This window comes from Emys orbicularis, chromosome 7 (genome assembly GCF_028017835.1).
Source record: "Emys orbicularis isolate rEmyOrb1 chromosome 7, rEmyOrb1.hap1, whole genome shotgun sequence".
Classification (NCBI taxonomy): Eukaryota; Metazoa; Chordata; order Testudines; family Emydidae; genus Emys; species Emys orbicularis.
In genome coordinates, this window is record NC_088689.1 from 102,756,505 (window position 1) to 102,782,584 (window position 26,080).

A 26,080-nucleotide genomic window follows, 5' to 3' on the forward strand; every position below is an offset into this window, starting at 1 on the left:
GCATATACAATTCATTAATCCATACAATCACTTCTTATGTCGTCACTTTTCCTTCTCACTGATACCCACACAGACACACCATTTCTTCTATGTTCATTTCTTTGGGGAGGCTCAGTGGTTTGAGCATTGGCCTGCTAAACCCAGGGTTGTGAGTTCAATCCTTGAGAGGACCACTTAGGGAGCTGGGGCAAAAATCACTACTTGGTCCTGCTAGTGAAGGCAGGGGGCTGGACTCGATGACTTTTCGAGGTCCCTTCCAGCTCTAGGTATATCTCCATATATTATTATTATATTATGTGTTTGTTGCAACAAGAGGGTGAGTTGTATCTTGTTTTAGTTAGATTGTAAACTCTTAAGGGCAGGGATCATTTCTTACAATCTATTTGTATGACCCCTATTCGGGGTCAGTGGGCGTTACTTTTAGACAAATCAATAATTAACGTTGATGTGAAAATTTGAAAAATTCAAAATTTGGACAAAGAATGGGGTGGGGAAGAAATAAGTGAGATTTTACATGGAAGTGTTTTGCCCAGCTCTACTGCTACAATTAAGAATAAAGCACCATGTCTCTCATCTTCAGAATCCATTTAATCTAAAAGGAAGCAACAGGCATTTCAAAGTTTGGCGTTAAACAAGTTCAAGTGAGAGCCGGGCTGCACAATGGTGTGAAACCTGTAAATACTAAAAAACCTCGGCAAGGGTACCAGATGTGCATGAAAAGCGAGTTCTCACAAAGCAAACAGTCTCTCTGTTAAGACAGGAGATTGTACAAATCTCCTATGACTTCAGAAAAATCATTGTATCATTTTGGTCAGCAATGTAAAGTTTGAGCCTGTAATAAGCATTGGGGGCACTCAACACCTAGCAGGTCTGAGCCCCAGAAGTTGGATATAATGGTAACATCAGGATGTATTTATCTTTAAGGTTGCCTAAAGTAAACAATCAATAGCTTGTGATCAGTTATGGCTTTTTGCAGTAAAAAATGTCAGGTGTTTATGAGCTCAATTTAATTATTGCTAATTCCTCAACCTGAAAAATTATGCCATTCAACAATCCCTAGAGTGTTATTAATAACCTGCATGGAATTTCATAATTAAGCAATAAAACATGAGCGACAGTGCATTTCTGACGGATTACAACACATTTCAAGTGATGTTTTGCAAAGCAAGGTCACAGGACGAACCAACAGAAATCACATTAAACCACTGGACATTCTCTATCTGTAATTGAAGTCCCCCCCCCCATCCCACCCCCATGGCCTCCATGGAAAGGTGGAGCTAATTCTCTGTAGCAAGGTTCCTGGGTTCTTTGATGTGCTGGCATCAGAGACAAGAAATCCTATGGCAGCTTCATTTAAAATGAAAATGTCAGGTTTGAAATTAATTAAATATGAAAATAAATACAATCAGTTCGGTAGCTCATATGCTGACATTAAATCCAATTTGTTTTACGCTGTGCTGCATTTTCCATTTGTGAGAGGCTACAGGCTTTTGTATTGTCCATGACAATGCGTGTCACAACAGCTGTGGGGGCAAAGATAAAGGAAAAGCTGGTAAGAGGGCACCAGAAAGGCAGCTGAGATTTGCGGAACACACACGCTGGGTAAATCCTCAGGCAATAGACCAGGGCCTATTGACATACCAGTTGGAGATCTAGCCAGCAAGCTGCACATCTCTGCTAAAATAATCAGCAGTGAAATAGTTAACAGTGTTGCCATTTTAGATTACCACCACTGGGCTTCAGAACTGGAAGCTCTAGATATAACCCCTGTGTTAAACTTACTTGTCAAGAACTCTTTTCATGGGGCAGCAGAGGACACTCATGATCGCAGATAGCTGCAGGCCTTTTTTGGGGGGGGGGCTCTGACAGCTAATGTGAACCATTTGTGTGGTTAGCCTGTTTGGTGATGTGACAGAGGAGACATAGCAGAAAAAACGGTTACTTACCTTCTGTAACTGTTGTTCTTCGAGATGTGTTGTTCACGTCCATTACACATTAGGTGTGCGCGCGCCGCGTGCACGAACGTCGGAAACTTTTTCCCTCAGCGGCTCCCGTCGGGCCTGCAGGTTCTCCCCTCCCGCCAGAGCGGCGCCCCGCTCTAGCGTATATATATCCCTGCCGGCCCGACCCTCCCTCGGTTCCTTCTTGCCGGTGACTCCGACAGAGGGGAAGGAGGGTGGGAAGTGTAATGGACGTGAACAACACATCTCGAAGAACAACAGTTACAGAAGGTAAGTAACCGTTTTTTCTTCTTCGAGTGATTGTTCACGTCCATTACACATTAGGTGACTCACAAGCTTACCATTGGAGGAGGGTAGGAGTCAAGGAATAATCGACTGAAGCACAGCTCTACCGACCGCCGCGTCCTCTCTGGTCTGATGATGGATCGCGTAGTGGGCTGTGAACGTATGCACCGACGACCAGGTGGCCGCTTTACAGATTTCCTGGAGTGGAACCTGCGCCAAGAACGCCGCCGAGGACGCTTGGGCCCTAGTAGAGTGAGCCCTGATCTTCAGGGCTGGTACGTTAGCGAGCCCATAGCACGTGCGTATGCAAAGCACAATCCATGCCGACAAGCGTTGCGTCGAGATAGGTTGGCCTCTCATTCGCTCCACAATGGCAACGAACAGTTGAGTCGACTTGCGGAATGGCCTGGTCCGTTCTAGATAGAAAGCTAATGCCCTGCGGACATCGAGGGTATGCAAGCTGCGTTGGCTTGGGTCCGAGTGTGGCTTAGGGAAGAACACCGGTAAACAAACGTCCTGTCCCGTATGAAACTGCGTGACCACTTTCGGGAGGAATTTCGGGTGCGGTCTGAGCTGCACCTTATCTTTATAGAAAACTGTATAGGGAGGTTCCGAAGTGAGGGCCCTCAACTCCGAGACCCTCCTAGCCGATGTGATGGCCACGAGAAATGCTACCTTCCATGAGAGGTGCATGAGGGAGCGAGAGGCCAGGGGTTTGAAGGGCGGCCCCATGAGCTTAGTGAGGACCAGGTTGAGATTCCACGCAGGGACCGGCGGGCGCGAGTAGGGAAACACCTTGTCCAGCCCCTTGAGGAATCGGGCTACTGTGGGGTTAGAGAACACCGAAGCCCCCAACTCCCCAGGGTGGAACGCCGATATGGCAGCCAGATGCACCTTAATTGAGGCGGGGGCGAGCCCCTGATGCTTGAGGTGCAGCAAGTAGTCCAGAATCGATGGGACTGAGGCCTGCAGAGGCTGGATGTGATGAGGCTCACACCAGTGGGAGAACCGTTTCCATTTGGCGAGGTAGGTCGCTCTTGTGGAGGGCTTCCTACTACCAAGGAGGACCTGCTGGACCTGATGGGAGCACCTGTGCTCCATATCGTTTAGCCAGAGAGAAACCATGCCGCGAGATGTAGCGACGGTAGGTTCGGGTGGAGTAGGCGACCTCGGTCTTGCGTGATGAGGTCGTGATGGAGGGGGAGGGCGATCGGAGTGGTCACGGACAGTTCCAACAGGGTCGTGAACCAGTGTTGGCGTGGCCACGCCGGGGCGATGAGGATGACTGTCGCCTTGTCCCTGCGGGTTTTGAGGAGGACCCTGTGGATGAGCGGGAATGGGGGGAAGGCATACATCAGGCTCCCGCCCCACGGAATTGCGAAGGCATCTGCCAATGAGCCCGGACTGAGGTTCTGGAATGAACAAAATTGAGGGCATTGGCTGTTGTCCTTGGTGGCAAAGAGATCCACCTGGGGAAACCCCCACCTCCGGAAGATTAAATGCAGGACGTCCTGTCTCAACGTCCACTTGTGCATGTGATAGGACCGGCTGAGGCGGTCCGCTAACCCGTTTTGGGCCCCCGGAAGATATGTCGCTAGTAGGTGGACTGAATGGGCTATGCAGAAGTCCCAGAGGAGGAGCGCCTCGTGACAGAGGGGAGAGGACCGGGACCCGCCCTGCTTGTTTATGTAGAACATGGTGGTAGTGTTGTCCGTCAGAACTGACACGCTGTGGCCTTCTATGGTAGCGTGAAAGGTCTGGCAGGCGAGGCGAACCGCCCTCAACTCCTTCAGGTTGATATGAAGCAACTTTTCTTCCCTGGACCATAAGCCCTGAGTCCGCAGGTCCCCCAGGTGCGCCCCCCAACCCAGGTCCGACGCGTCTGTTACTAACGTCAGAATGGGTTGCGGGGTGGCGAAAGGGACCCCTGCGCAAACTTGCTGCCGATCGAGCCACCAACGGAGAGAGTTTGACACCCGAGCCGGGATCGTCACGACCAGGTCTAAGGGGTCTCTGTTGGGGCGATATGTTTGGCCCAGCCACAACTGCAATGGCTTGAGTCTTAGGCGGGCGTGTCCGACTACATGAGTGCAGGCCGCCATGTGCCCCAAAAGCTGCAAGCAGCATCTGGCCGTGGTCGTGGGGAATTGCTGGATGGAGCTCACGACCTTCTGAATGGCCAAGAACCGTGATACGGGAAGACTCGCCCGTGCCTCCACTGAGTCCAGGACTGCCCCTATGAAGTCCAGTCTCTGCGTGGGGACCAGCGATGACTTGGGTACATTGACCAGTAGACCGAGCTTGCGGAACACCTGTAGTGCCAATGTCACATGGGAGCGAACCTCGGCCTCCGACCGGTCCGCAAGGAGCCAGTCGTCCAAGTATGGATAGACGCGCATCTGTCTTTTTCGAAGAAAAGCTGCCACCACGGACATGCATTTTGTGAATACGCGCGGGGCCGTTGCCAGGCCGAAGGGCAAGACCGTAAATTGAAAATGGCGCTGGTTGATAGTGAAGCGCAGGAACCGCCGGTGGGCCGGGCGGATGGCGATGTGAAAGTAGGCATCTTTCATATCGAGGGCAGCGTACCAATCTCCCGGATCCAGGGACGGGATAATAGCCCCAAGGGAGACCATACGGAAATGTGTTTTGAGCAAGTATTTGTTCAGTTTGCGTAGGTCCAAAATAGGACGGAGGCCCCCTTTTGCTTTGGGAATGAGGAAGTATCTGGAATAGAACCCTTTCCCCCTGAGGTCCGGAGGAACCTCTTCCACCGCTCCTACTGTGAGGAGGGTCTGTACCTCCTGCATGAGGAGTTGCTCGTGAGAGGGGTCCCTGAAGAGGGACGGGGATGGGGGGTGGGAGGGAGGGGGTGAGGAGAACTGAAGGGTGTAGCCCGCCTCCACCATGCGCAGGACCCAGCGGTCCGATGTTATATGTGACCAAGCACGGTAAAAATGGGACAGGCGGTCCCTGAAACACAGAGGGGGATCCGGAATAGAGGTTGGTACTCTGTCCTCGATCGCAGCTTCAAAACCCTTGCTTGTTTCCCGGCTGCGGCTTGCTTTGGCCATGATTCTGGCCCTGGTTAGGCGTGTTGTTGCGTCTACGCCTGTTATCCCTGCCCCTCCTGCAGTACGGTTCCTGTCTAGGACGAGGGTGGTACTGCCTCTGCGGAGGTTGGGGCTTAAAGGGCTTCCTCTGCGTCACTGGGGTGTGCATCCCCAACGACTTGAGGGTAGCTCGAGAGTCCTTGAGGCTATGCAGTCTGGCGTCCGTCTGGTCCGAGAACAAGCCTGATCCCTCGAATGGAAGGTCTTGTAGGGTGTTTTGCACCTCTGGGGGAAGGCCGGAAGCCTGTAGCCACGCCGAGCGCCTCATTACCACTCCTGACGCGATTGTCCTGGCGTCTACGTCCGCGGAGTCAAGGGAGGCCTGTAGAGAGGTCTTGGCTACTGCCTTCCCTTCGTCTACTATGGCCGCAAATTCGGGTTGCGAGCCCTGAGGCAAGGCTTCCTTGAACTTGGAGACCGATGCCCAGGAATTGAAGTTGTGTCTGTTCAGAATCACTTGTTGGTTTGCGATCCTCAACTGGAGGCCTCTGGATGAGTAGACCTTTCTCCCAAATAAGTCCAAGCGTTTAGCCTCCTTGGCCTTGGGGGCCGGAGCTTGCTGGCCATGTCGCTCCCGTTCGTTGACCGCAGAGACGACCAGCGAACATGGTGTTGGATGAGAGAATAGGAAATCAAACCCTTTAGATGGGGCGAAGTATTTCCTCTCTACGCCCTTTGCAGTAGGCGCACTGGAGGCTGGTGTTTGCCATACTGTCTTATAATTAGACTGGACCGTTTTTATGAGCGGGAGCGCGATCCTGGAGGGGCCCTCCGGGCTTAGAATGTCGACCATAGGGTCCTCCTGCTCAACAGTCTCCTCTGCCTGCAACCCCAAATTGAGGGCTACTCGGCGGAGCAGGTCCTGGTGCGCCCGATGGTCAATCGGGGGAGGACCGGACACGGTTGTGCCCGCCACGGCTTCGTCTGGCGAGGAGGAGGAGGTCATGGCCTTTTGCGCGTCTTCCTCCTCCTGCAACTCCTCATCGGCTGGGTGCTCCTCCGGAGTGCGTTCCCTGACGTGGGTCTGGGACGGTGCCGGGCTCGGTGCCGAGTCAGCCCTTACCCTCTCTGGCGGCCTGGAGACCGTGGCCTCTTTGCGAGAGGGTGGGCGCCACTGTGGAGAGCGGGACCGGTGTCCTGAGGGGCCAGATCTCGAGGTCCTGGACGGGGGGCCTTGTTGGTGGTAGGCCCAAGGGGTCCAGAATGGCCATTGTCCTGGGTGGCCCCACTGTGGGTGCCAAGTGGCTTCGTGCTCCCTACTGGTCTGTGCTCTGTGGGCATATCTGGTGGAATGGCCCGAGTCTACCTCCGAAACTACGGACGGTGATCTAGAGGGCCACGGCGGTGCCGTGGAACGGTGCCGGTCCGGGGTCGGAGAGCGGTGCTTTCGTGACCGGGACCGGGAGTAGCGCCTTGCTGACCTGGACCTGGATCGGTACCGGTGACCCCGGGACCGGGAACGACTGCGGGAGGACGGTCTCGGGGATCGCGCAACCGATACGTCCCGGTGCCTACTCGAGCAGGGCTGCTGGGCCAGTGCCTTGCGCTTGTTGGGGCCCGACGGTTGTGTGGCCCTCTGCGCGGAGGGAAGCCGGGAGTCCACCGAGGCGGAGCTCGACCAGGACCGGCGCCGTGAACGGTGCCGAGATGGCGACCGTGATGGGCGCATCATCGCCGGCTTGCCTTTGGATGGCAGTCTCGGCGGAATGTCCTTAGCGCGGAGGGTGCCCTCAGCGGACAATTCAATGAGGTCCTTTGCTGCCTCAAATGTGTCCGGGGTGAAGGGCTGTTCCAAAAGTTCCTCCAGCCCTTCCTCCTCACTTGACGCGCCTATCCCGGGGCTCGACGGGCCTTTTGGCGCCGGAGCCACTAGCACCGGGATCTGTGCTGGGGCCGCAACGGCCTTAGGAGCACTTGCGGTCTTCGCAGGCGCTACCCTTCTGTCCGGGGAACGTCCTCGGGCCTTGGGTTGGCCCTTCGATTTAGCCGGTGAAGACGACCGGTGCCGGAGGTGTTCCCGCTGATTCGGTGCCGTGGGCTTAGGTTGCCCCGCCGGCGTCGGATCACGCACCGATGCCGGGGCACTCCGCACCGAGGTTGACGGTGCCGTTGAAGTGGAGGGCTGTAACGCCGTCTCCATGAGCAGCTGCTTCAAGCGAAAGTCTCTCTCTTTTTTAGTCCTAGGCTTGAAAGCCTTGCAGATCTTGCAGCGCTCCTTTTGATGTGCTTCCCCCAGACAACGGAGACACGAGTCATGTGGGTCGCTTACTGGCATGGGCTTGCGGCACGTGGCACAAGCCTTAAAGCCTTGGGCGTGCGGCATGCCCCGCCGCCCAGGGCCGGTGCCGGGGTTGGTCAAACACCCGACACAACAGAAGTTTAAGTCTTTCTAAATAGCCAGGGGCTTAACACTAACTACTGAAGAACTGATAACTGAAGATAACACTGAGTACTATGCTAAGGGACACTCTCAGACGAGAGATAGAGTTGTTCCAACGTCGCCACGGGCGGTAAGAAGGAACTGAGGGAGGGTCGGGCCGGCAGGGATATATATACGCTAGAGCGGGGCGCCGCTCTGGCGGGAGGGGAGACCCTGCAGGCCCGACGGGAGCCGCTGAGGGAAAAAGTTTCCGACGTTCGTGCACGCAGCGCGCGCACACCTAATGTGTAATGGACGTGAACAATCACTCGAAGAAGAATTTTAGGGAAATATACATCTCCTTGCTGCAGGAAGTAAGACAAATAATGAGTTACAGTGGGGCTTCCATATTCTTGAGAAAGAAACCTTCACCAAGGGGCCGGATGCAAACTGAAGTCAGTGGGACTGTGTCTTGGACAACACTGCTCTGTTTTAAAGGGACAACAGATTTTTAGATCAAAATGTAAAGACCAGTTGTGTGTTGTTCTGGAGAACTGGGCTAGGAAGGTTTGGAGCGTTAAGAGCAAAGTGGAAGTGAGCCGAGACAGTCTGCTGGCATAAGCAGAAAGAATCAGGGAGCCCTGCAGGGAGTACACTCCAGACCTCTCAGACAAATCACACAAGCAATGCTCCATTTGGGGCCCATGTTCCAGGGTCTCAAATTTCAACCAAAAGGAGCACTTAGCTTTTCAGACCCCAGTCAGAATAATCAAAACCTCACTTAGTCCAAGATTAGCCAGACGATTGAGGTAAAAAAGGGCATTTGTAGTACAAGTCTGGTAGAAGGACAACTTTCCCAATTAATATTCTCCCCTCTTTTCTTCCTCTCCACCGGCTCCAGGAAGGAGCTTCTGACTCACATTGGTAGCCAGCCCTGGCACATTTCTCCTCTTGCAGGTGGGGGGAGGGGGGAAGAATCATGACAGCTGGCCCAGCCCTACCACCAGGACAATCCCTGCATTTCAGGCATGTCGCTGTGGTCTCTCCTCTGTGCACAGAGAGAAAGCATTAACCCTCTCCCTGCTAATCGCTGTTCTTTGCAAAGAACAGTGGATGCTCTCCCTGCACCTGCAAATATGCTGAGCCTCAACTACATTCCTAACTTGGCTGGCTCCAGACTCATGCAAAGAAAGCAACAGGGAAAAAATTTACAAAGCATATTGATGTGAGCAGAAAGGATTTCATTGTTTATTTTTCATTACAACTGAAAGTTTTAGGTAAGTCATTCTCCTGAAAAATCGTTAGCCCAAACAAGAGATCTGTGCTACAGCATAAACACCAGAAAATTAAATTGACTAGAAATAAAAATGAAACTGAATGCTCTACTTTCATCATCCAAGGAGAATGAGGTGCCCACTGCAAACAAGCAAAGAAAAGCAAGATATGTATTAGGCTTTAAATTTTTCACTTTAAAATTAGCGTTTTATTAGTAAGAAGGGAAAGGAATTTTAAAAAGATTAATTTACAATGTGTATATCGACAGTATCCCTCTCCAATTCCTTTTTTGCCTTAGGGACGAACTCACTGTTAAGTTTTTACAATAATGAAGGAGATACGTTCAGTGTTTTTAAAAACTCTGTAAACAAAGGGAATAAAACTGACCAAAATTAGAGTAACTTGGCATTATTGCTTTGGCTTACAGGGAGTCCCCAAATCCTGTTGGAGAAATACTCCACCTGTGTAGTGATGTATGTCACGTGCAGAAGAAGAAGAAAGGATTTTTACTATATTTATATTTCAGCACTATAGGAACATTATCCGGCAACCCACTGTGGAGTGCTAGAACTGGAAAGGCAAAAAGAATTAAAATCCCATCAATCTGGAGATGCACTAAAAGGAATGACTTTATACCTGTACATTTTGAACAACGTCTTTAAATGGAGATGATCGCTGCATCCATGTGTTCACCATGTCCATTGCTCTGTCAAAGTTCTTTACATATTCTCCATACATCTTCAGAAAGGGAGCCAGTTTTTGAAGGATGTCTCCCAGCCGTGGGGTTGCATTCCTATTGCAAAGAAGGCAGATAAACGTGTCTTGAAACCCACGCTATTGCAGGAGCGCGCGCACACACACACACACACACACACACACACACACACACACACACTCCGACCCAATTGTAGCAAGGGGCAATTCCTTTTTGACATCACTAAGAGCGCACCCAGACTTACATTAAGGCCGAATGCAGCTCTGTGAAATTTTATTAAGAGAATAATCTAGATCTTTGTCTAATAAGAAAAGTAATTTACTGAAAAGAGCCTGTGATGTTTCACAGTGATTTTTTTCCATATAGCCAAAGAACTGAAGATGCAAAGAGGCCATGTAGTTACCTCTAGGCACTCCACCTGGGGGTTACATGTTAGCACATAGGGAGGACACAGAAACTCAGTAATACATGAAGAACTTCCCCACAAATTCACTTTCCTCACAAGTACAATCAACAATATAGGAAACAGAATATCCTGAATAAATGCTCCCTCCATATTTTGGGCCCCTCAGGAGACAGAGCCCAGGAAGTGGGGGCTGGGAGCAAAGTTGGATCTAGACTTTCATATCTCCTAAGTTTAAGGCTTGACGGGGGCCTGCCCAGCCCACAGAAAGAGTCAGAGCAGCCATAGGGTTACTCTAACTTACAGAAGTTTTCCATACTCATTTATGGGCTGCTCTGCAGCCCAGAATAACTTGAGCACAGAGAGCTGCCAACCTGGTCACACTCCCTTCATCCTACTACATGCCCTTTAAACTGGGGTCACAAAGGAGCAAAGCATTTCTCAGGATCCCTCCTGGGCTGGGGAAGTTTTCAGCTACTTTCTATCCCCCTTATGCCACTGGAGCAGCATGAGAGGGCCAGAATTCAGACAAGAATGGAGGCCTAGGAGAGACAAGACCTCAGGATGTACATAGGGCTTGTTAGAAAAGATTTTATTCAGGATCCCGGAGATGGTGTTATCCCTTATCTGTGCATTTGCATTCCTATTTCTGACTGGACACACAAGGGAAGGAATAATTACAATAATGGTTAACTGGCCCGACCATCACAATATTGGAATAAGGCTGGATTGGAAACCAGCAGATTTGGGTTCTATTTCAGTCCTGTGTGACCAGGGCATGTCACACTTCCTGAGCTTTAGTTTTCCTGTCTATGACAACTCTCACCAATCTCATACGGGTATTGTAAGGCTTAAGCACAGTGACATCTTTAGATAGCTATGTGCTAATATTAGCAATCCTAGGTGGCAATCCTAGAACTAATAGATGTAGGCTGGGATTTTCCAAGGAGCCCAAAGGAAGTTCAGTGCACAAGTTTCTATGGAGATGGGTGTCTAACTCTCTTAGCCCTGGTCTACACTGGGGGGAGAGAATCAATCTAAGTTACGCAACTTCAGCTACGTGAATAACGTAGCTGAAGTCGACGTACTTAGATCGACTTACCGTGGTGTCTTCACCGCGGTGAGTCGACTGCTGCCGCTCCCCCATCGACTCTGCCTGTGCCACTCACGGTGCTGGAGTACAGGAGTCGACGGGAGACGGTTCGGAGGTCGATTTATCGCATCTAGACTAGATGCGATAAATCGATCCCCGCTGGATCGATCGCTGCCCGCCAATCCGGCGGGTAGTGTAAACATACCCTGAGACTTTTTGCAAATGCCAGCTCTAAGTTTCTATTCACTCTCAAAGCAGGACCTTTCTCCCAGTGGCTGTCTTGCAGGTCATGGCCATTAGGAGACAATGCCTTCTTGTCGTTTCACCCCAACACTAAGCTCATAACTTTAATTTTAATCTACATTAAACTGTACTAGTCATTTAATCGCCCATGCATGCGTCTGACTTCCCAGCACCCTTCTGGTGTCTAGTCTTCCTCACAGTAATGGCTGCCCCCCTAGTTTCTAGTCATGTTCAAATGTGGCAATCTTTTTGCTTATTCCCTCTGGTCACTGATGTACGAAAAAGTATGAAAAAGAGTGGGCTCAGCAGAGTAAGATGTGAACTCTGATCTTGTCTCCATCATTTCAGAGTAGATAAGCAGGTTAAATTTCAGTTGACTTTATAGTTTAATATAAAAACACTGTGTCAGAACACACTATGCTTTCTACAGGAAGAAAAGTCTTTACAGCCAACTTGTCATCTCAAATTTAATTTTCTAGGTCTATCTTACAAATAGCCTGTCTTTCTTGCATTCCATATCTTCCGTATTTACAACTTGGTGCAATTTTCAGGGTCTAACTAAAGCATAAACATTATAAAACATTCAACAAAAACAACTGCTTATGCTTAAAGAAATACTTACGTGTGTACAATGTGGATGTTAATATAATTATGATTATAGCAGTTTATCTTGCAGGAGACAATGCATTTGAATTTCAGAGTCAAATAGACGGATGTAAGGTGTAAAACACTAATGGAACAGATTTGACAAGAGACTAACAGATTTACAGATCTACGTAACTTGTCTAGATGGCTTCATACATTGTGTGAAACTATTTCTAGTAAAAATTATATTTACAGTTAATCGTAACATAGTCACAACTTAGTTCTTAAAGAAATGGACTGATCAAATCAAGCCTTAGATATAGCACACAAAACTCTATTCCATTATAGGAGCGTGCTAGCATCCTTGTATATGTATATATGTTGATGTTTGCCACTGCCTTTCTGATTGCCTCACAGAACCACTTGTGGGGCCAAAGTAATAAAAAATAGTAAGTGATCTGGCTGTCTTATGGTATTGTAATACTGAAATGGTGGAAATACTGTCCAGGAGGACAGCTCTTAAGAACATAAGAAAGGCCATACTGGGTCAGACCAAAGGTCCATCAATCCCAGTATCCTGTCCTCTGACAGTGGCCAATGGCAGGTGCCCCAAAGGTAATGAACAGATAAGGTTTGATTGGATGCCTTGTCAAGAAACTCCTTGCAATGTTTTGGACCCATAAAGCACTCTGAGACAATATTTTTTTTATTTAGGTTTGCCTTTGTATCTTGGCATGTATTAAAAAAAGGTATGATGGCCTACTGTATTATATGGGAAATAGTATGTTCTTGTGTAATTAAAACCTATGTTGTAAGACTAGGCTTTCTGATCACTAGAACGCCTGCAAACTGAATGTTTATTTGTAATACATTGGTTTACCCACCACTCTTGTGTAATTCTTTTTTGGAGCTCAGGCAGGAGAAATTGTCCATGGAAGCAATAGATGGAGGAAATATTTGAAAAGATGCCAGTTATCACTTCAGCTGGAACACCTGCTTCTGACAATTTAGTGCAAAACACCTGCATGGGAAAAAACAAGATATTACCAATTACTTAATATACATTTAAAACCTGACATTATGTTATGAACCATATTATTTAAAAGATGACTAATGTGCTTTAGTATAGGATCACATGTTCTGTATTTTGGAGTGTGGGGTTTTTTTTGTTTATTTCTTTGAAGCTACATTGTATGTCACACAGAATAATCTGTTAAACAAGACTCATTCTCATTCAGATGGGGAGGTTAAACCCATTTAGGTTTAAAACTAGATTAGTCATTTTTTGATGTGAAAGCAAGTTGAAGAAAAGCAGATTTTTTTTTCCTATCTGTCTTTACTAGGTCCAGGACAAAAGTACTCTGTACATGAATGAAAGTGAAAAGCACTCCCTAGATTTTCCTAAAGTCCCTGGAAATATATCTCTGCTCATCCAAACCCAACCTACCCCAAATTTCCAAAGAAATCTTTAGTCCAGGGGGCAGAGTGGAAAGGGATCTATACAAATAATGGCTTCCCTAACTGCATTCGTAGCAAGAGGACAGATTTCATTGTTAAGAAATCCAGCACATCTGACTTACCAAAGTGATTCGCCATTTTTATTCCTTCTTTCTCCCACATTCATAAATTGCACAATTGCCTGGGTGACAGTCATCGTCCAGACCCCGCAGTGGGAGAAGAGAAGGTTTAAACCCCAAAAATGAGCAGTCGAACCAATTGACTGCATACTGTATTACTGTGGTATTAAAAAAAAGAATCGAGCCTGGTCTTTTATGAAAGTTTGTAGTGTTCAGAAATTGCTGCTCATTACGAGACGTATACAGATTGTGGTGATGAATTTACGTATTTGTGTATATAGGAAACTGTGCACATAATCTGCGGTGCAGTTTCACCTCCACCTCACAATGGGGTGGTGGGCAGCCAGGCAGGGAGGGGCTGCTTCCCCAATCAGATGGGACTCGCTCCATGCACCTAGCAATTGTTCAGCCCAGGAAAAAAACATTGAGGAAAAATCTAAGTAAACGGGAACAACTTGAAACTGAAAAGAAAACCCCAGGCTTTGAAAACTAAGAAAGGAGGGAGTTCCCCCCACTTTGAATATCTATAGTGACTGATGGGGGGAGGGAGGGGAAGTCCCACAAAACCAAACCTGCAAGCCCTTTTAAAATGGAAGGGGGCTAAAGTGCAATCTATTCAGAAACAGAGAGACAGCTTCTAAGTAGGAAGCGGTCTGTGAAATGCTGGATTCCCCCTAGGGTTAGGGGATAGCCTGGGAAACTGTTCAAAGGCAATAGGTCATCTGTATTCAAAAAGGGACTTTATCTAATATAGAAGTTTTACATCTGAGTTGGTGCCTTTATGTTTATTTTCTGTGTAACCTGTGTATGTTGGCTTCCCTTACTATTTCATCTTTAAGTCTGTGGTTTTTCTACTAAACAACCCTTTTGTTTATTTTTACCCCAAGCAGGTCTCTGTTGTGCAAACTGTGTGGAGTGTGTGGGGTGGGACGACTGGTTTCATGCCTTTGGAGGTGACGGACAGGAAGAGAAAAGTCAGTGTGTCTGGGAATTAAGAACTCGTGAAGCATTTGGAGACTCAGAACTGGAAGGACTCCTGAAATCAACCTGCAAGGAGTAACTAGGCTGGTGGAAGCCAGGATGAGACCTTGGACAGGCTACTGGTATCAGGGATCTGAGCTATAACAGCACAGCATTAAAGCACACGTAGGGATCAGCGGGTAGTGATCAATCTATCGCATCAAGTGTAGACACGATAAAATCGATCCCCGATCGCACTCCCCATCGACTCTGGAACTCCAGCTCGCGAGAGGTGGAAGCGGAGTCGATGGGGGAACGACAGCGGTCAACTCGCCGCCGTCCTCACGGCCAGGTAAGTTGACCTAAGATATGCCGACTTCAGCTACACTATTCATGTAGCTGAAGTTGCGTATCGTAGGTCGACCCCCCCGCTAGTGTAGACCTGGGCTAAGGTTACAGGGCTGGAAGTAACAGAACATCTTACTGATATTAGGTTGGATATTAGGAAAAACTTTTTCACTAGGCGGGTGGTGAAGCACTGGAATGGGTTACCTAGGGAGGTGGTGGAATCTCCTTCCTTAGAGGTTTTTAAGGTCAGGCTTGACAAAGCCCTGGCTGGGATGATTTAGTTGGGGATTGGTCCTGCTGTGAGCAGGGGGTTGGACTAGATGACCTCCTGAGGTCCCTTCCAACCCTGATATTCTATGATCTGGGTGATCCCCAAAACATCACAGTACTACAGACACTAGAGTCAACTTTTCTAAACAATTCTAACCTCTGACCATTTTAAACACACAAATGAAGTTAAAAACGGCAGTATGGTTGCACCAGTTTTACTTTTACCCCCAACATGAAGGAGGTAAATTAAAGAGTGTGGCTAGATGAAGAATCCAGAGACATAAAGGGCCTGATTCTGCTGAGCTGATGCAGGCCCAACTCCTACTGACAAAAGCCTGTCAGGGGTCACAAAGCTGTCACAGATTCCATCATATCTCAAAGCATTTTACTGTTCCCACGGTTTCCTTTGAGGATCTGTTCAGGAGAGTAACTGTGTGACAGTGTACCCCATAAGGCTTTATGGGGAGGTGTGCTTATAAATGTATGTATGACATAACTGGAATATGTTTTGTGCTGCCTGTGCCATGTAACATATCTCCGTAAAGGTTATGGTCTACTATATCTATTCATCCTATTTGTACACATATATCATTTTCTACTTGAAGTTAAGAATATGGGCTGTATACTTGCTTGGTTTCTAAGTAAGCTTTGTGAGGCATTTGGTCAGTTTCTCTAGGAAGGAATTCACAAGGTTAAGTACCTGATCAGGAAGCACGTGGGGAACAATGCATCTTGGAATGCTCCAATCCACATAAGAAGTCTTCCTGGAGACATACAAGATATCATGTGGACAATGGCTTCAGCCTGTAAAGACTGAGTCATGCAGGGACATGTGACTTGCCCAGGTGACTCCAAAACTCCATCTTGGAGTTGGACTTTGCATAGGAGTGAGGAGGGGGGTCTCCACCCACAAGAGAAAGTTTATTTAAACCCGTGGGAGACCCCTCCATTTTGTCTTCAGCTGGCTAAAGAAGGAGCCTCTCCACCCCCCAGAATACTGGAAGGAAACTGGAACAAAGGACAGTAACTACAAGGGGTGTGAGTGATTGCTGGACCCAGGCTAAAAGGAGATTAGCCTGTAAAAGGGAGCATTCTGGAACTGGTGAGGATCTTATCTGTATTGTTTGATTAGACATAGATTTGCGCATTTTATTTTATTTTGCTTGGTGACTTACTTTGTTCTGTCTGTTACCACTTGGGACCACTTAAATCCTACTTTCTGTATTTAATAAAATCACTTTCTACTTAGTAATTAACTCAGAGTATGTATTAATACCTGGGGGAGCAAACAACTGTGCATATCTTTCTATCAGTGTTATAGAGGGCGAACAATTTATGAGTTTACCCTGCATAAGCTTTATACAGGGTAAAATGGATTTATTTGGGTTTAGACCCCATTGGGAGTTGGGCATCTGAGTGCTATAGACAAGCAAACTTCTGTGAGCTGTTTTCAGGTAAACTTGCAGCTTTGGGGCAAGCAATTCAGACCCTGGGTCTGTGTTGGAGCAGACGGGAGTGTCTGGCTCAGCAAGACAGGGTGCTGGAGTCCTGAGCTGGCAGGGAAAACAGGAATAGAAGTAGTCTTGGTACATTAGGTGGCAGCTCCCAAGGGGGTTTCTGTGATCCAACCCGTCACAGTGGCGTAGTCGAGCAGGATCTGTGCACAGCTGATTGCTTTGAGATACTGGTAGTGATTTTAAGTGAGTTTTAAGTGTGGTGGCTGGGGAACAGACAAAGTGGTTACTGGTTTGTTATTTTCTGTTTGCTTATTTCGGGCAAGGGAAGTAGAGACAGAAAAGGAAGCAAAATAAGTAAGAAGGAAGATCAGAAGAAACTAAAACTGCACAGGGTGCAAATTGCCCAGAAAAGCTGAACACTGGGCACTGTGAAAGTCTCTGTTAACTAAGGCCTGGTCTACACTAGGAGGTTATGTCGAATTTAGCAGCGTTAAATCGAATTAACCCTGCACCCGTCCACACAACGAAGCTATTTAGTTCGACATAGAGGTCTCTTTAAATCGATTTCTGTACTCCTCCCCGACGAGGGGAGTAGCGCTAAATTCGACATGGCCATGTCGAATTAGGGTAGGTGTGGATGGAATTTGACGCTAATAGCTCCTGGAGCTATCCCACAGTGTACCACTCTGTTGACGCTCTGGACAGCAGTCCGAGCTCGGATGCTCTGACCAGCCACACAGGAAATGCCCCGGGAAAATTTGAATTCCTTTTCCTGTCTGGCCAGTTTGAATCTCATTTCCTGTTTGGACATCATGGCGAGCTCAGCAGCACTGGCAACGATGCAGAGCTCTCCAGCAGAGGTGACCATGCAATCCCAGAATAGAAAGAGGGCCCCAGCATGGACTGATCGGGAAGTCTTGGATCTGATCGCTGTGTGGGGCGATGAGTCCGTGCTTTCGGAGCTGCGATCGAAAAAACGGAATGCGAAGATCTACGAGAAGATCTCAAAAGCCATAACGGAGAGAGGATACAGCCGGGATGCAACGCAGTGCCGCGTGAAAATCAAGGACCTGAGACAAGGCTACCAGAAGACCAAAGCGGCAAACGGACGCTCCGGATCCCAGCCCCAGACATGCCGTTTCTACGAGGCACTGCATTCCATTCTAGGTGCGGCCGCCACCACTACCCCACCACTGACCGTGGATTCTGACGATGGGGTATTGTCGACGGCCGCTTTGTCAGAGATGTTCGCGGATGGGGAAGATGAGGAAGGAGATGAGGAGGACGAGGCAGTCGACAGCGCTTACAATGCTGATTTCCCCGACAGCCAGGATCTCTTCGTCACCCTCACGGAGATCCCCTCCCAACCCTCCCAAGGCGTTAACCGTGACCCTGAATCAGGGGAAGCATCAGTCGGTAAGTGTTTTAAACATGTAAACATTTATTTTGAACAGAACAGGAATGGAATATTAACAATGGGTTTTTCATGATTAGTTTGCCCTAGGCGCTTAACTTTTTAGTCCTTGCCAGTGCAACTACTGCAAAAGTATCTCAAAATGTCCGGTTTTTCATGATTAGTTTGCCCTGGGCGCTCTACTTTTTAGTCCTTGCCAGTGCAGCTACTGGAAAATTATGTCAATATGTCCGAGGATAGAGCAGAAATCCTCCTGGGACATCTCCACGAAGCTCTCCTGGAGGTAATTTGAAAGCCTTTGCATCAGGTTCCTGGGGACAGCGGCCTTATTGCATCCTCCATGGTAGGAAACTTTTCCGCGCCAGGCTATCAGCAAATACTCCGGGATCAGTGCCTCGCACAGCATGGCCGCATACGGCCCTGGTTTTTGCTGGCATTCACGCAGCATGCGGTCTTTCTCAGTGTCCGAAATCCTCATCAGAGTGATATCACTCATGGTGACCTGCTTTAAATTAGGGGAATGTTAGTATTGGGACTGATTGCCTGTTCCTTTACATAACTGTAACCGGCGGTTTACAGCCACGCGGTGGAGGCGGGACAGGGGCAGCATACAGGGATCTTTCCCAGGGACAGCCGCGAGGGGGGTGGGACAGGGGCAGAGTTCATGCTGGCCGGATTGCCGGCAGCAGGAACTGGCCAACGCTAGGGGCATTGCTTTGAATGTGAAAGGAGGGCACTGCTATAAATTAAGCTTTCAGCAGCCAAAAGTCTACGGCTTACCATGTCCGCCTGCTACCCGAATTCCGCTGTCCTGCCCCGCTTGTGTGATCTGTACTCCAAGACCCCAGGCACTGAATGGGAAGGCCGAAAATTCGACCTTGTCCTGAGTGCGCATGTGATAGGTGCTGTGCATGGTCTTGTTCACAGAGAAAGACTATGTTCATTGTTCACAAAAATGTATCTTTGTGAGGAATTCACTCCCTTTTTCCCATCCCACAGCTGCGACTGTCTCCCACCTACCCCGGCATCCCCCTCCCAGAGGCTGGTGCAGATTAGGCGCCGAAAGAGAAGGACACGGGACGAGATGTTCTCCGAACTTATGGGCTGCTCCCGAGCCGAGACGGCACAGCAGACCCAGTGGAGGGAGAACATGTCGCAATACCAGTGATCACACAGCGAACGGGAGGACAGGTGGCGGCAGGAAGACCAGCAGGCGACTCAAACACTGCTTGGACTAATGAGGGAGCAAACGGACACGCTCCGGCGCCTTGTGGATGTTCTGCAGGACCGGAGGCAGGAGGACAGAGCCCCGCTGCAGTCTATCTCTAACCGCCCTCCCCCGCCACAAAGTCCCAACCCCCCTCACCCAAAGTCCCAAGAAGGAGGGGCGGCAGGGGCCGTGAAAACAGTCACTCCACCCCTGCAGACTGCTCAAGTACCAGACGGCTCTCATTCCCAAAGTTTTGATAAGTCCTTTCCTTCACTCCGAAAGCACCTCACCCAAGCCCCCGTCCCAGTGTCATCCCCTAACTGTGTAGTTGTTAATAAAAAATACGTTTCTTTTAATTACTGTTTCTGTCAGGTTCTTTTAGAGGAAAGTGTGTTTGAAGAGGGGAAAGGGGGTTGGTAATTGGAGAAGACAGTCACCTTTACCAGGGTACAGACACGGGGGCAGGTTCAGCAGCAGGCCACACACACATTGCAGTCACTAGGCACCCTGGTCAGTCTGGGAGCTGGTTTTCATGTTCTGTGTGTGGGGGGCTCTGTGAGTTTGTGGTGGGGGAGGGCGGTTACAGATCTTATGCAGCGGTCCTTAGCCTGGATGATAGAGCCACGCAGCAGGGGATCTGTAACCGTCCTCCCCCGCCACAAAGTCACATAGCCCCCACACACACAGTCCCGAAAAGGAGGGGTGGCAGGCTCCGTTGAAACAACCAGTCCACCACTGCGAACCGCTCTAGGAGCAGGAGCCTGTCATTCCTCGAGTTTAGAAGCGTCCTTTCCATCACTACACCCGCTCCCCACCACAGTCTGCGTCCCAGTTTCAACCCTTTACCACGAAACCCTTAATAAAGAAAACGGTGTTAATGAACAAAGTTCCATTTATTTTATTTTTAAAGGTGTGTTGGAAGGGGGGAAACGGGGTGAAGGGGGTATGTAACTGGAGAGGATAGTCAACATTAACTGGGTAAAGAAACGGTGGCCTGTTCAGCTTCTCTTTAAACAAACTTAATAGTCACAGGTTACCCTGCTCACTGTGGAACCTAGCTTTCAAAGCCTCCCGGATGCACAGCGCGTCCCGCTGGGCTCTTCTAATCGCCCGGCTGTCTGGCTGGGCGTAATCAGCAGCCAGGCGATGTGCCTCAACCTCCCACCCCGCCATAAACATCTCTCCCTTGCTCTCACAGAGATTGTGCAGCACACAGCAAGCTGCAATAACAATGGGGATATTGGTTTCGCTGAGATCAGAGCGAGTCAGTAAGCTTCTCCATCTCCCCTTGAGACGTCCAAAAGCACACTCCACTACCATTCTGCACTTGCTCAGCCGGTAGTTGAAGAGTTCTTTTTCACTGTCCAGGGCACCGGTATAGGGCTTCATGAGCCAGGGCATTAGCGGGTAGGCTGGGTCCCCGAGGATCACTATAGGCATCTCCACATCCCCAACAGTTATTTTGTGGTCCGGGAAGTAAATACCTTCCTGCAGCCGTCTAAACAGACCAGAGTTCCTGAAAACACGAGCGTCATGAACCTTGCCCGGCCATCCGACGTTGATGTTGGTAAAACGTCCCCTATGGTCCACCAGTGCTTGCAGCACCATTGAAAAGTAGCCCTGTTAATGTACTGGCTGGCCTGGTGCTCCGGTCCCAGGATAGGGATGTGAGTTCCATCTATAGCCCCACCGCAGTTTGGGAATCCCATCGCGGCGAAGCCATCTATGATGACCTGCATGTTTCCCAGGGTCACTACCTTTGAGAGCAGTAGCTCAACGATTGCGTTGGCTACTTGCATCACAGCAACCCCCACGGTAGATTTGCCCACGCCAAATTGGTTCGCAACTGACCGGTAGCTGTCTGGCGTAGCAAGCTTCCAGAGGGCTATAGCCACTCACTTCTGGACAGTCAGGGCTGCTCGCATCCGGGTGTCCTTGCGCTTCAGGGCAGGGGACAGCAACTCACAAACTTCCAGGAAAATTCCCTTACGCATGCGAAAGTTTCGCAGCCACTGTGATTCATCCCAGACCTGCAGCATTATGCGGTCCCACCAGTCCGTGCTTGTTTCCCGGGCCCAGAATCGCCGTTCCACAGCATCAACATGACCCATTGCCACCATGATATCCACGGCGCGGGGTCCCGTGCTTTGTGAGAGGTCTGTGCCACTCTCAGACTTAATGTCCTCACCGCGCTGCCGTAGCCTCCTTGCCCGATTTCTCAGCATCTGCCTCTGAAAAAGGTGGATGATAAGGTGCGAGGTGTTGACAACGGCCATAACTGCAGCGATGGTCGCAGCGGGCTCCATGCTCGCAGTGCTGTGGCGTCCGCGCTGTCACTCACCAGAAAAGTGCGCGAACTGATTGCCCGCCGGCGCTTTCAGGGAGGGAGGGCGGGAGTGACGGTTGAATGACGGCAGTTACCCAAAACCACGCTCGACACATTTTTTTCCCCAGCAGGCATTGGGGGCTCGACCCAGAATTCCAATGGGCAGCGGGGACTGCGGGAACTGTGGGATAGCTGCCCACAGTGCACCGCTTCCAATGTCGACGATTGCCCCGTTAGTGTGGACTCACAAAGTCGAATTACTGTTCTTAGTGTGGATACACACGTTCGACTTTGTAATATCGGTTCCACTAATTCAATTTAAGTAAAATCGAACTACTCTCGTAGTGTAGACATACCCTAAGAATCCCCTGAGCTGAGTGCATCTCAGTTTCAGTGAACTGCAGAAGGGTTGTGGCCCAGCACAAGAAAGCAGGAAAATGAGTACTAGTGATGCTGCTAATAAACTAAAGCTGGCCAAACTGGAAGCAAAAGAGAAAGAAAATGAACATAAGAGACGGCTAGAACTAAGACAATTAGAAATTAGTGCTGTGGAGGCAGAAAATGTGAGGGAAGAGGCTGCCCACAAGAGGGCTATGGAGGCCCAGAGGGAGGCCCAGAAACACGAACTGGCTGTTATGGAGTTGAGGAGACAAACCCCTCCACCTGCTGGCTCCACTTTCCCAAAAATCCACAAATGGGAGCGACTATGTCCACAGTATGACGAGTCCAGCGATATCGCCGAGTATTTAATCACCTTTGAGAGACTGTAAAAAGCAACAGAGGGTCCTGTGGCACCTTTAAGACTAACAGAAGTATTGGGAGCATAAGCTTTCGTGGGTAAGAACCTCGCTTCTTCAGATGCAAGACTGAAAAAGGTGCCACAGGACCCTCTGTTGCTTTTTACAGATTCAGACTAACACGGCTACCCCTCTGATACTTTGAGAGACTGTGCACCCTCCATGCCATCCCTGAAGATCAGAAGATGACCACACTGATAGCAAAATTAACTGGCAGAGCTCTGGACATATTCAATAAGATGCCTATTCATGATGCTTCAAACTATGGTAAATTTAAGGAACTGGTTTTGAAACAGTTTCAGGTTACGCCTGAAACCTATAGGGTTAAATTCAGGAGTCTTAAGAGGGGATCTGGATTAAGTAATGTGGTTTACGCCAATGAAATGAGAGATTTGGTAGATAAATGGGTGCAGGGGAAAGGCATTACAAGCTTTGAAGGGATGTGTGATCTGGTTACTCAGGAACGCTTCCTGAATATGTGCAGTGATGAGGTAAAACAGTATGTGTGGGACAAAAAGGTAAATGCAGTGGGTGAATTAGCTGGGTATGCAGACTCTTAAGAGCAAGCACAAGCTGCAATCAAACACAAACCACTGGCAGAGGGGTATAAGGTTGGGGGAAAGCAGAATCACCGTTTTACCCCTGGGTCTGGGAAAAAAGAGGCTGGGCGGTCACCTCCCCATTCCCCTGGTACTTGTCCCAAATTTCCTGTGCAAGCAGAGGAGCCCAAGAGGTGCTATCATTGTAAGTCCACTGAGCACCTGAGGAATAAGTGTCCCTTGCTGAGTGGAAACAGGCAACAAGTAACACATGAAGCTGCGGCTTCTCAGAGCCAGGCTGTGGCCTCTTTCCACACAGGATTTGTAAAGCTTGCTTCCACACAACCAAGCAGTGAGCATATGCATGCTGTTAAAATTAATGGTGCAGTGCTTCTGGGATTAAGGGACATGGGTGCTGAGATTTCTGTGGTCAGGAGGGACCTGATCCAGGAGAAGGATTTGTTGCCAGGTAAAATGGCAGAATTAGAGCTGGTAGGGGGTTACAAAGTCCTTGCACCTTTAGCTAAAGTACACATGCAAACTCGGGATTTGCAGGCTGAACTGTTGCAACGGTGGCACACAATTTTGCACCGTTTCTACTGGGGAATGATTTCTTTAATGTGGCAGAATCTGTCCCAGGGTTGGTTAGCAGTGAGAAGGAATCTTGTCCTAAAAGCCCGGGGGGGGGGGGGGGAGTCACATGGATGGCTAGGGGAAATGGGAGGGTGTCTCTTAGATTCCTCTGCAGCAGTAAAGGATGCAGCTTCGGGGGCAGGGCTGGTTGTAGCCAGTTCCTGTAGCCCCAGGGCTCAAGGGAAGTTCCAGAGGGAGGGGCTGGACGAAGCCAGCTCCTGTCCTGTAATCGTCTCCCCAGGGGAGGGGGATGTACCACCTTGTAGCAAGGAGGCCACCACAGCTGCTGACTGCCAGGAAGTTGCAGGTCAGCAGAGGGCAGGGCCTGCCCTGGAGTGCACAGAGACATGTGTCCCGAAGGTGGAAGTTGGAGACCTGGTGACCGCTGTGGTGGGAACAGGCCCCAAGAACTCTGTAGCTGGGTGCCAGCCCAACCCGAGTGAAAGGGGAGGGGGGGGGGGATTTTGCTGGCCAGTGAGAGGTCTGTCATAGCTGGTAGCTGTGAGCCCACAGCTGGAGCAGGGTCACCTTCCCTTTTGGAGGACACAAGAGTGTCGGACCCAGAGGGGAGCCCAGAGAGGGAAGCCCAGATGGAAGGTGAGGGGGGGCCAGAGTGTCCACCCACCTTTTGTAGGGAGGGACTTTCCTAAGAGGAGGGTGAAAAGTCTGCATTTAAAATGCCAGCCCCCTCTCCTGTGGATCAGGTTTTAAGGGAAACCTGGGGGTCAGGTCTCCTGGAGGGGGGGTCCATCCAGCTGACCTGTTGGGAACAGAAAGTGGGGTGCCCAAAGGGGTCCAGCGCACCCCATTGAAAAATTTTGTTCTTGCTACATTTGTAAGAGATAAAACGCTCTCTCCAAGATGGGGGGGGGGGGGGAATCTCTGCATGGGTGGAACTTCACAAGGGAGTGGGGCCCAGCCCAGAGAGGGAGGGGACGAGGGCAGGCATGGTTGCAATACACCCTTTCCTGGCCAAAGACCCAAACACATGCCTGAATTAGAAGCTTTCCCCAAAGAGGCAGAAGAATCTGCATCAGAGTGTCTACCAAAGGGCACAGAGAACTGGGAAAATGCAATAGACGCTAAACAAGTCAAATTGAGTGAACGAAGCCTGTCCACCGTAGATTTGCTGTTAACCTTGTGTCTTTTGGTAATTTTTGTGTCTTTTGCTATGGGATAAAACAAAAGAATTCATACTAGTGGTAAACCCTTTAAAGATGTGGGACATACCTGATTTGTGGAAGAAACTGCTGTACATGCTAGGGATGGTGACAAGACAGCCCCACCAGCATGTTATTTTTCAGCCCATACCTGTAAAAAGCAGCAAAAGCATAACGGGCCCATGCTGCTGTGTAGAAGGGGAAACTGAAGCACACTGCCTCATGGCATTGGTGGCTAAATGCCAAGACACCTACACTTTAACAGATATTACTGTCTGCATTCTGTTAGCAATACTACACCCCAACCTGTTTGCAAGCATCTGGGGACCAGGAACCCCAAAACGGGGTAGAACCCCTAGGAATGACATCATATGGTTTCAAGGTACTGAAAAGGAGTGTGACCAAAGACAAACAGAAATTTTACAGGTACTGCCTCCACCATGGACAGTGTCCAAGTCTCTGGCAGTAAGTTCAGGGGGAGGGTGTGACAGTGTACCCCATAAGGCTTTATGGGGGGGGTGTGCTTATAAATATATGTATGACATAACTGGAATATGTTTTGTGCTGCCTGTGCCATGTAACATATCTCCATAAAGGTTATGGTCTACTATATCTATTCATCCTATCTGTACACATATATCATTTTCTACTTGAGGTTAAGAATATGGGCTGTATACTTGCTTGGTTTCCAAGTAAGCTTTGTGAGGCATTTGGTCAGTTTCTCTAGGAAGGAATTCACAAGGTTAAGTACCTGATCCCTACAGTGCTGGTAGCTGAGTTGATTCTTTCCTACTCCTTATGGCCTGTTTTAATGGTACTCAGCACAGATCATGGGATTTTAAAAAAAAATTAGGTGGTTGCTGTTTAGATCCCTTCTCCACCACCACTTTCTTCAACCATAGAATCATAGAATATCAGGGTTGGAAGGGACCTCAGGAGGTCTTCTAGTCCAACCCCCTGCTTAAAGCAGAACCAATCCCCAGACAGATTTTTACCCCAGTTCCCTAAATGGCCCCCTCAAGGATTGAACTCACAACCCTGGGTTTAGCAGGTCAATGCTCAAACCACTGAGCTATCCCTCCCCCGCCAACATCTACTGTCTTGTCTCTAGTAAGCTGAACTCCTCCTCCCATCAGCAAAACCAGTTTTGGCTTTTGGCAGCCAGCTTCTCTACCATTTGCACTTAACCTACTTTGTGCACAGTCACTCTAATGGGGACCAAAGCATGTGCAATACCTGTAGGCTGAGTTGTAAATGGTACAAGAGCTGTCGATCTGGAGCCTGAGCTGGAAATACCAGTCAGTTTAAGAATACTGGAAGCCAGAGAAAAAGGAAGTAGAAATGGAACTGTGGACTG

The 26,080-nt window shown here is 49.2% G+C and overlaps 1 protein-coding gene across 1 annotated transcript in view; it reads right to left on the reverse strand.

The window, feature by feature from the left end:
* The window catches only part of FGD3 (FYVE, RhoGEF and PH domain containing 3), a 94,538-nt gene that overhangs the window by 48,061 nt on the left and 20,397 nt on the right, over nt 1-26,080 (reverse strand). Inside the window, exons 3-4 of the mRNA XM_065407622.1 lie at nt 12,917-13,053; nt 9,630-9,786 (exon numbers count right to left, since the gene is read on the reverse strand). Of these exons, the coding sequence (XP_065263694.1) occupies nt 9,630-9,786; nt 12,917-13,053 (294 nt within the window). The remainder of the gene's footprint in view (nt 1-9,629; nt 9,787-12,916; nt 13,054-26,080) is intronic.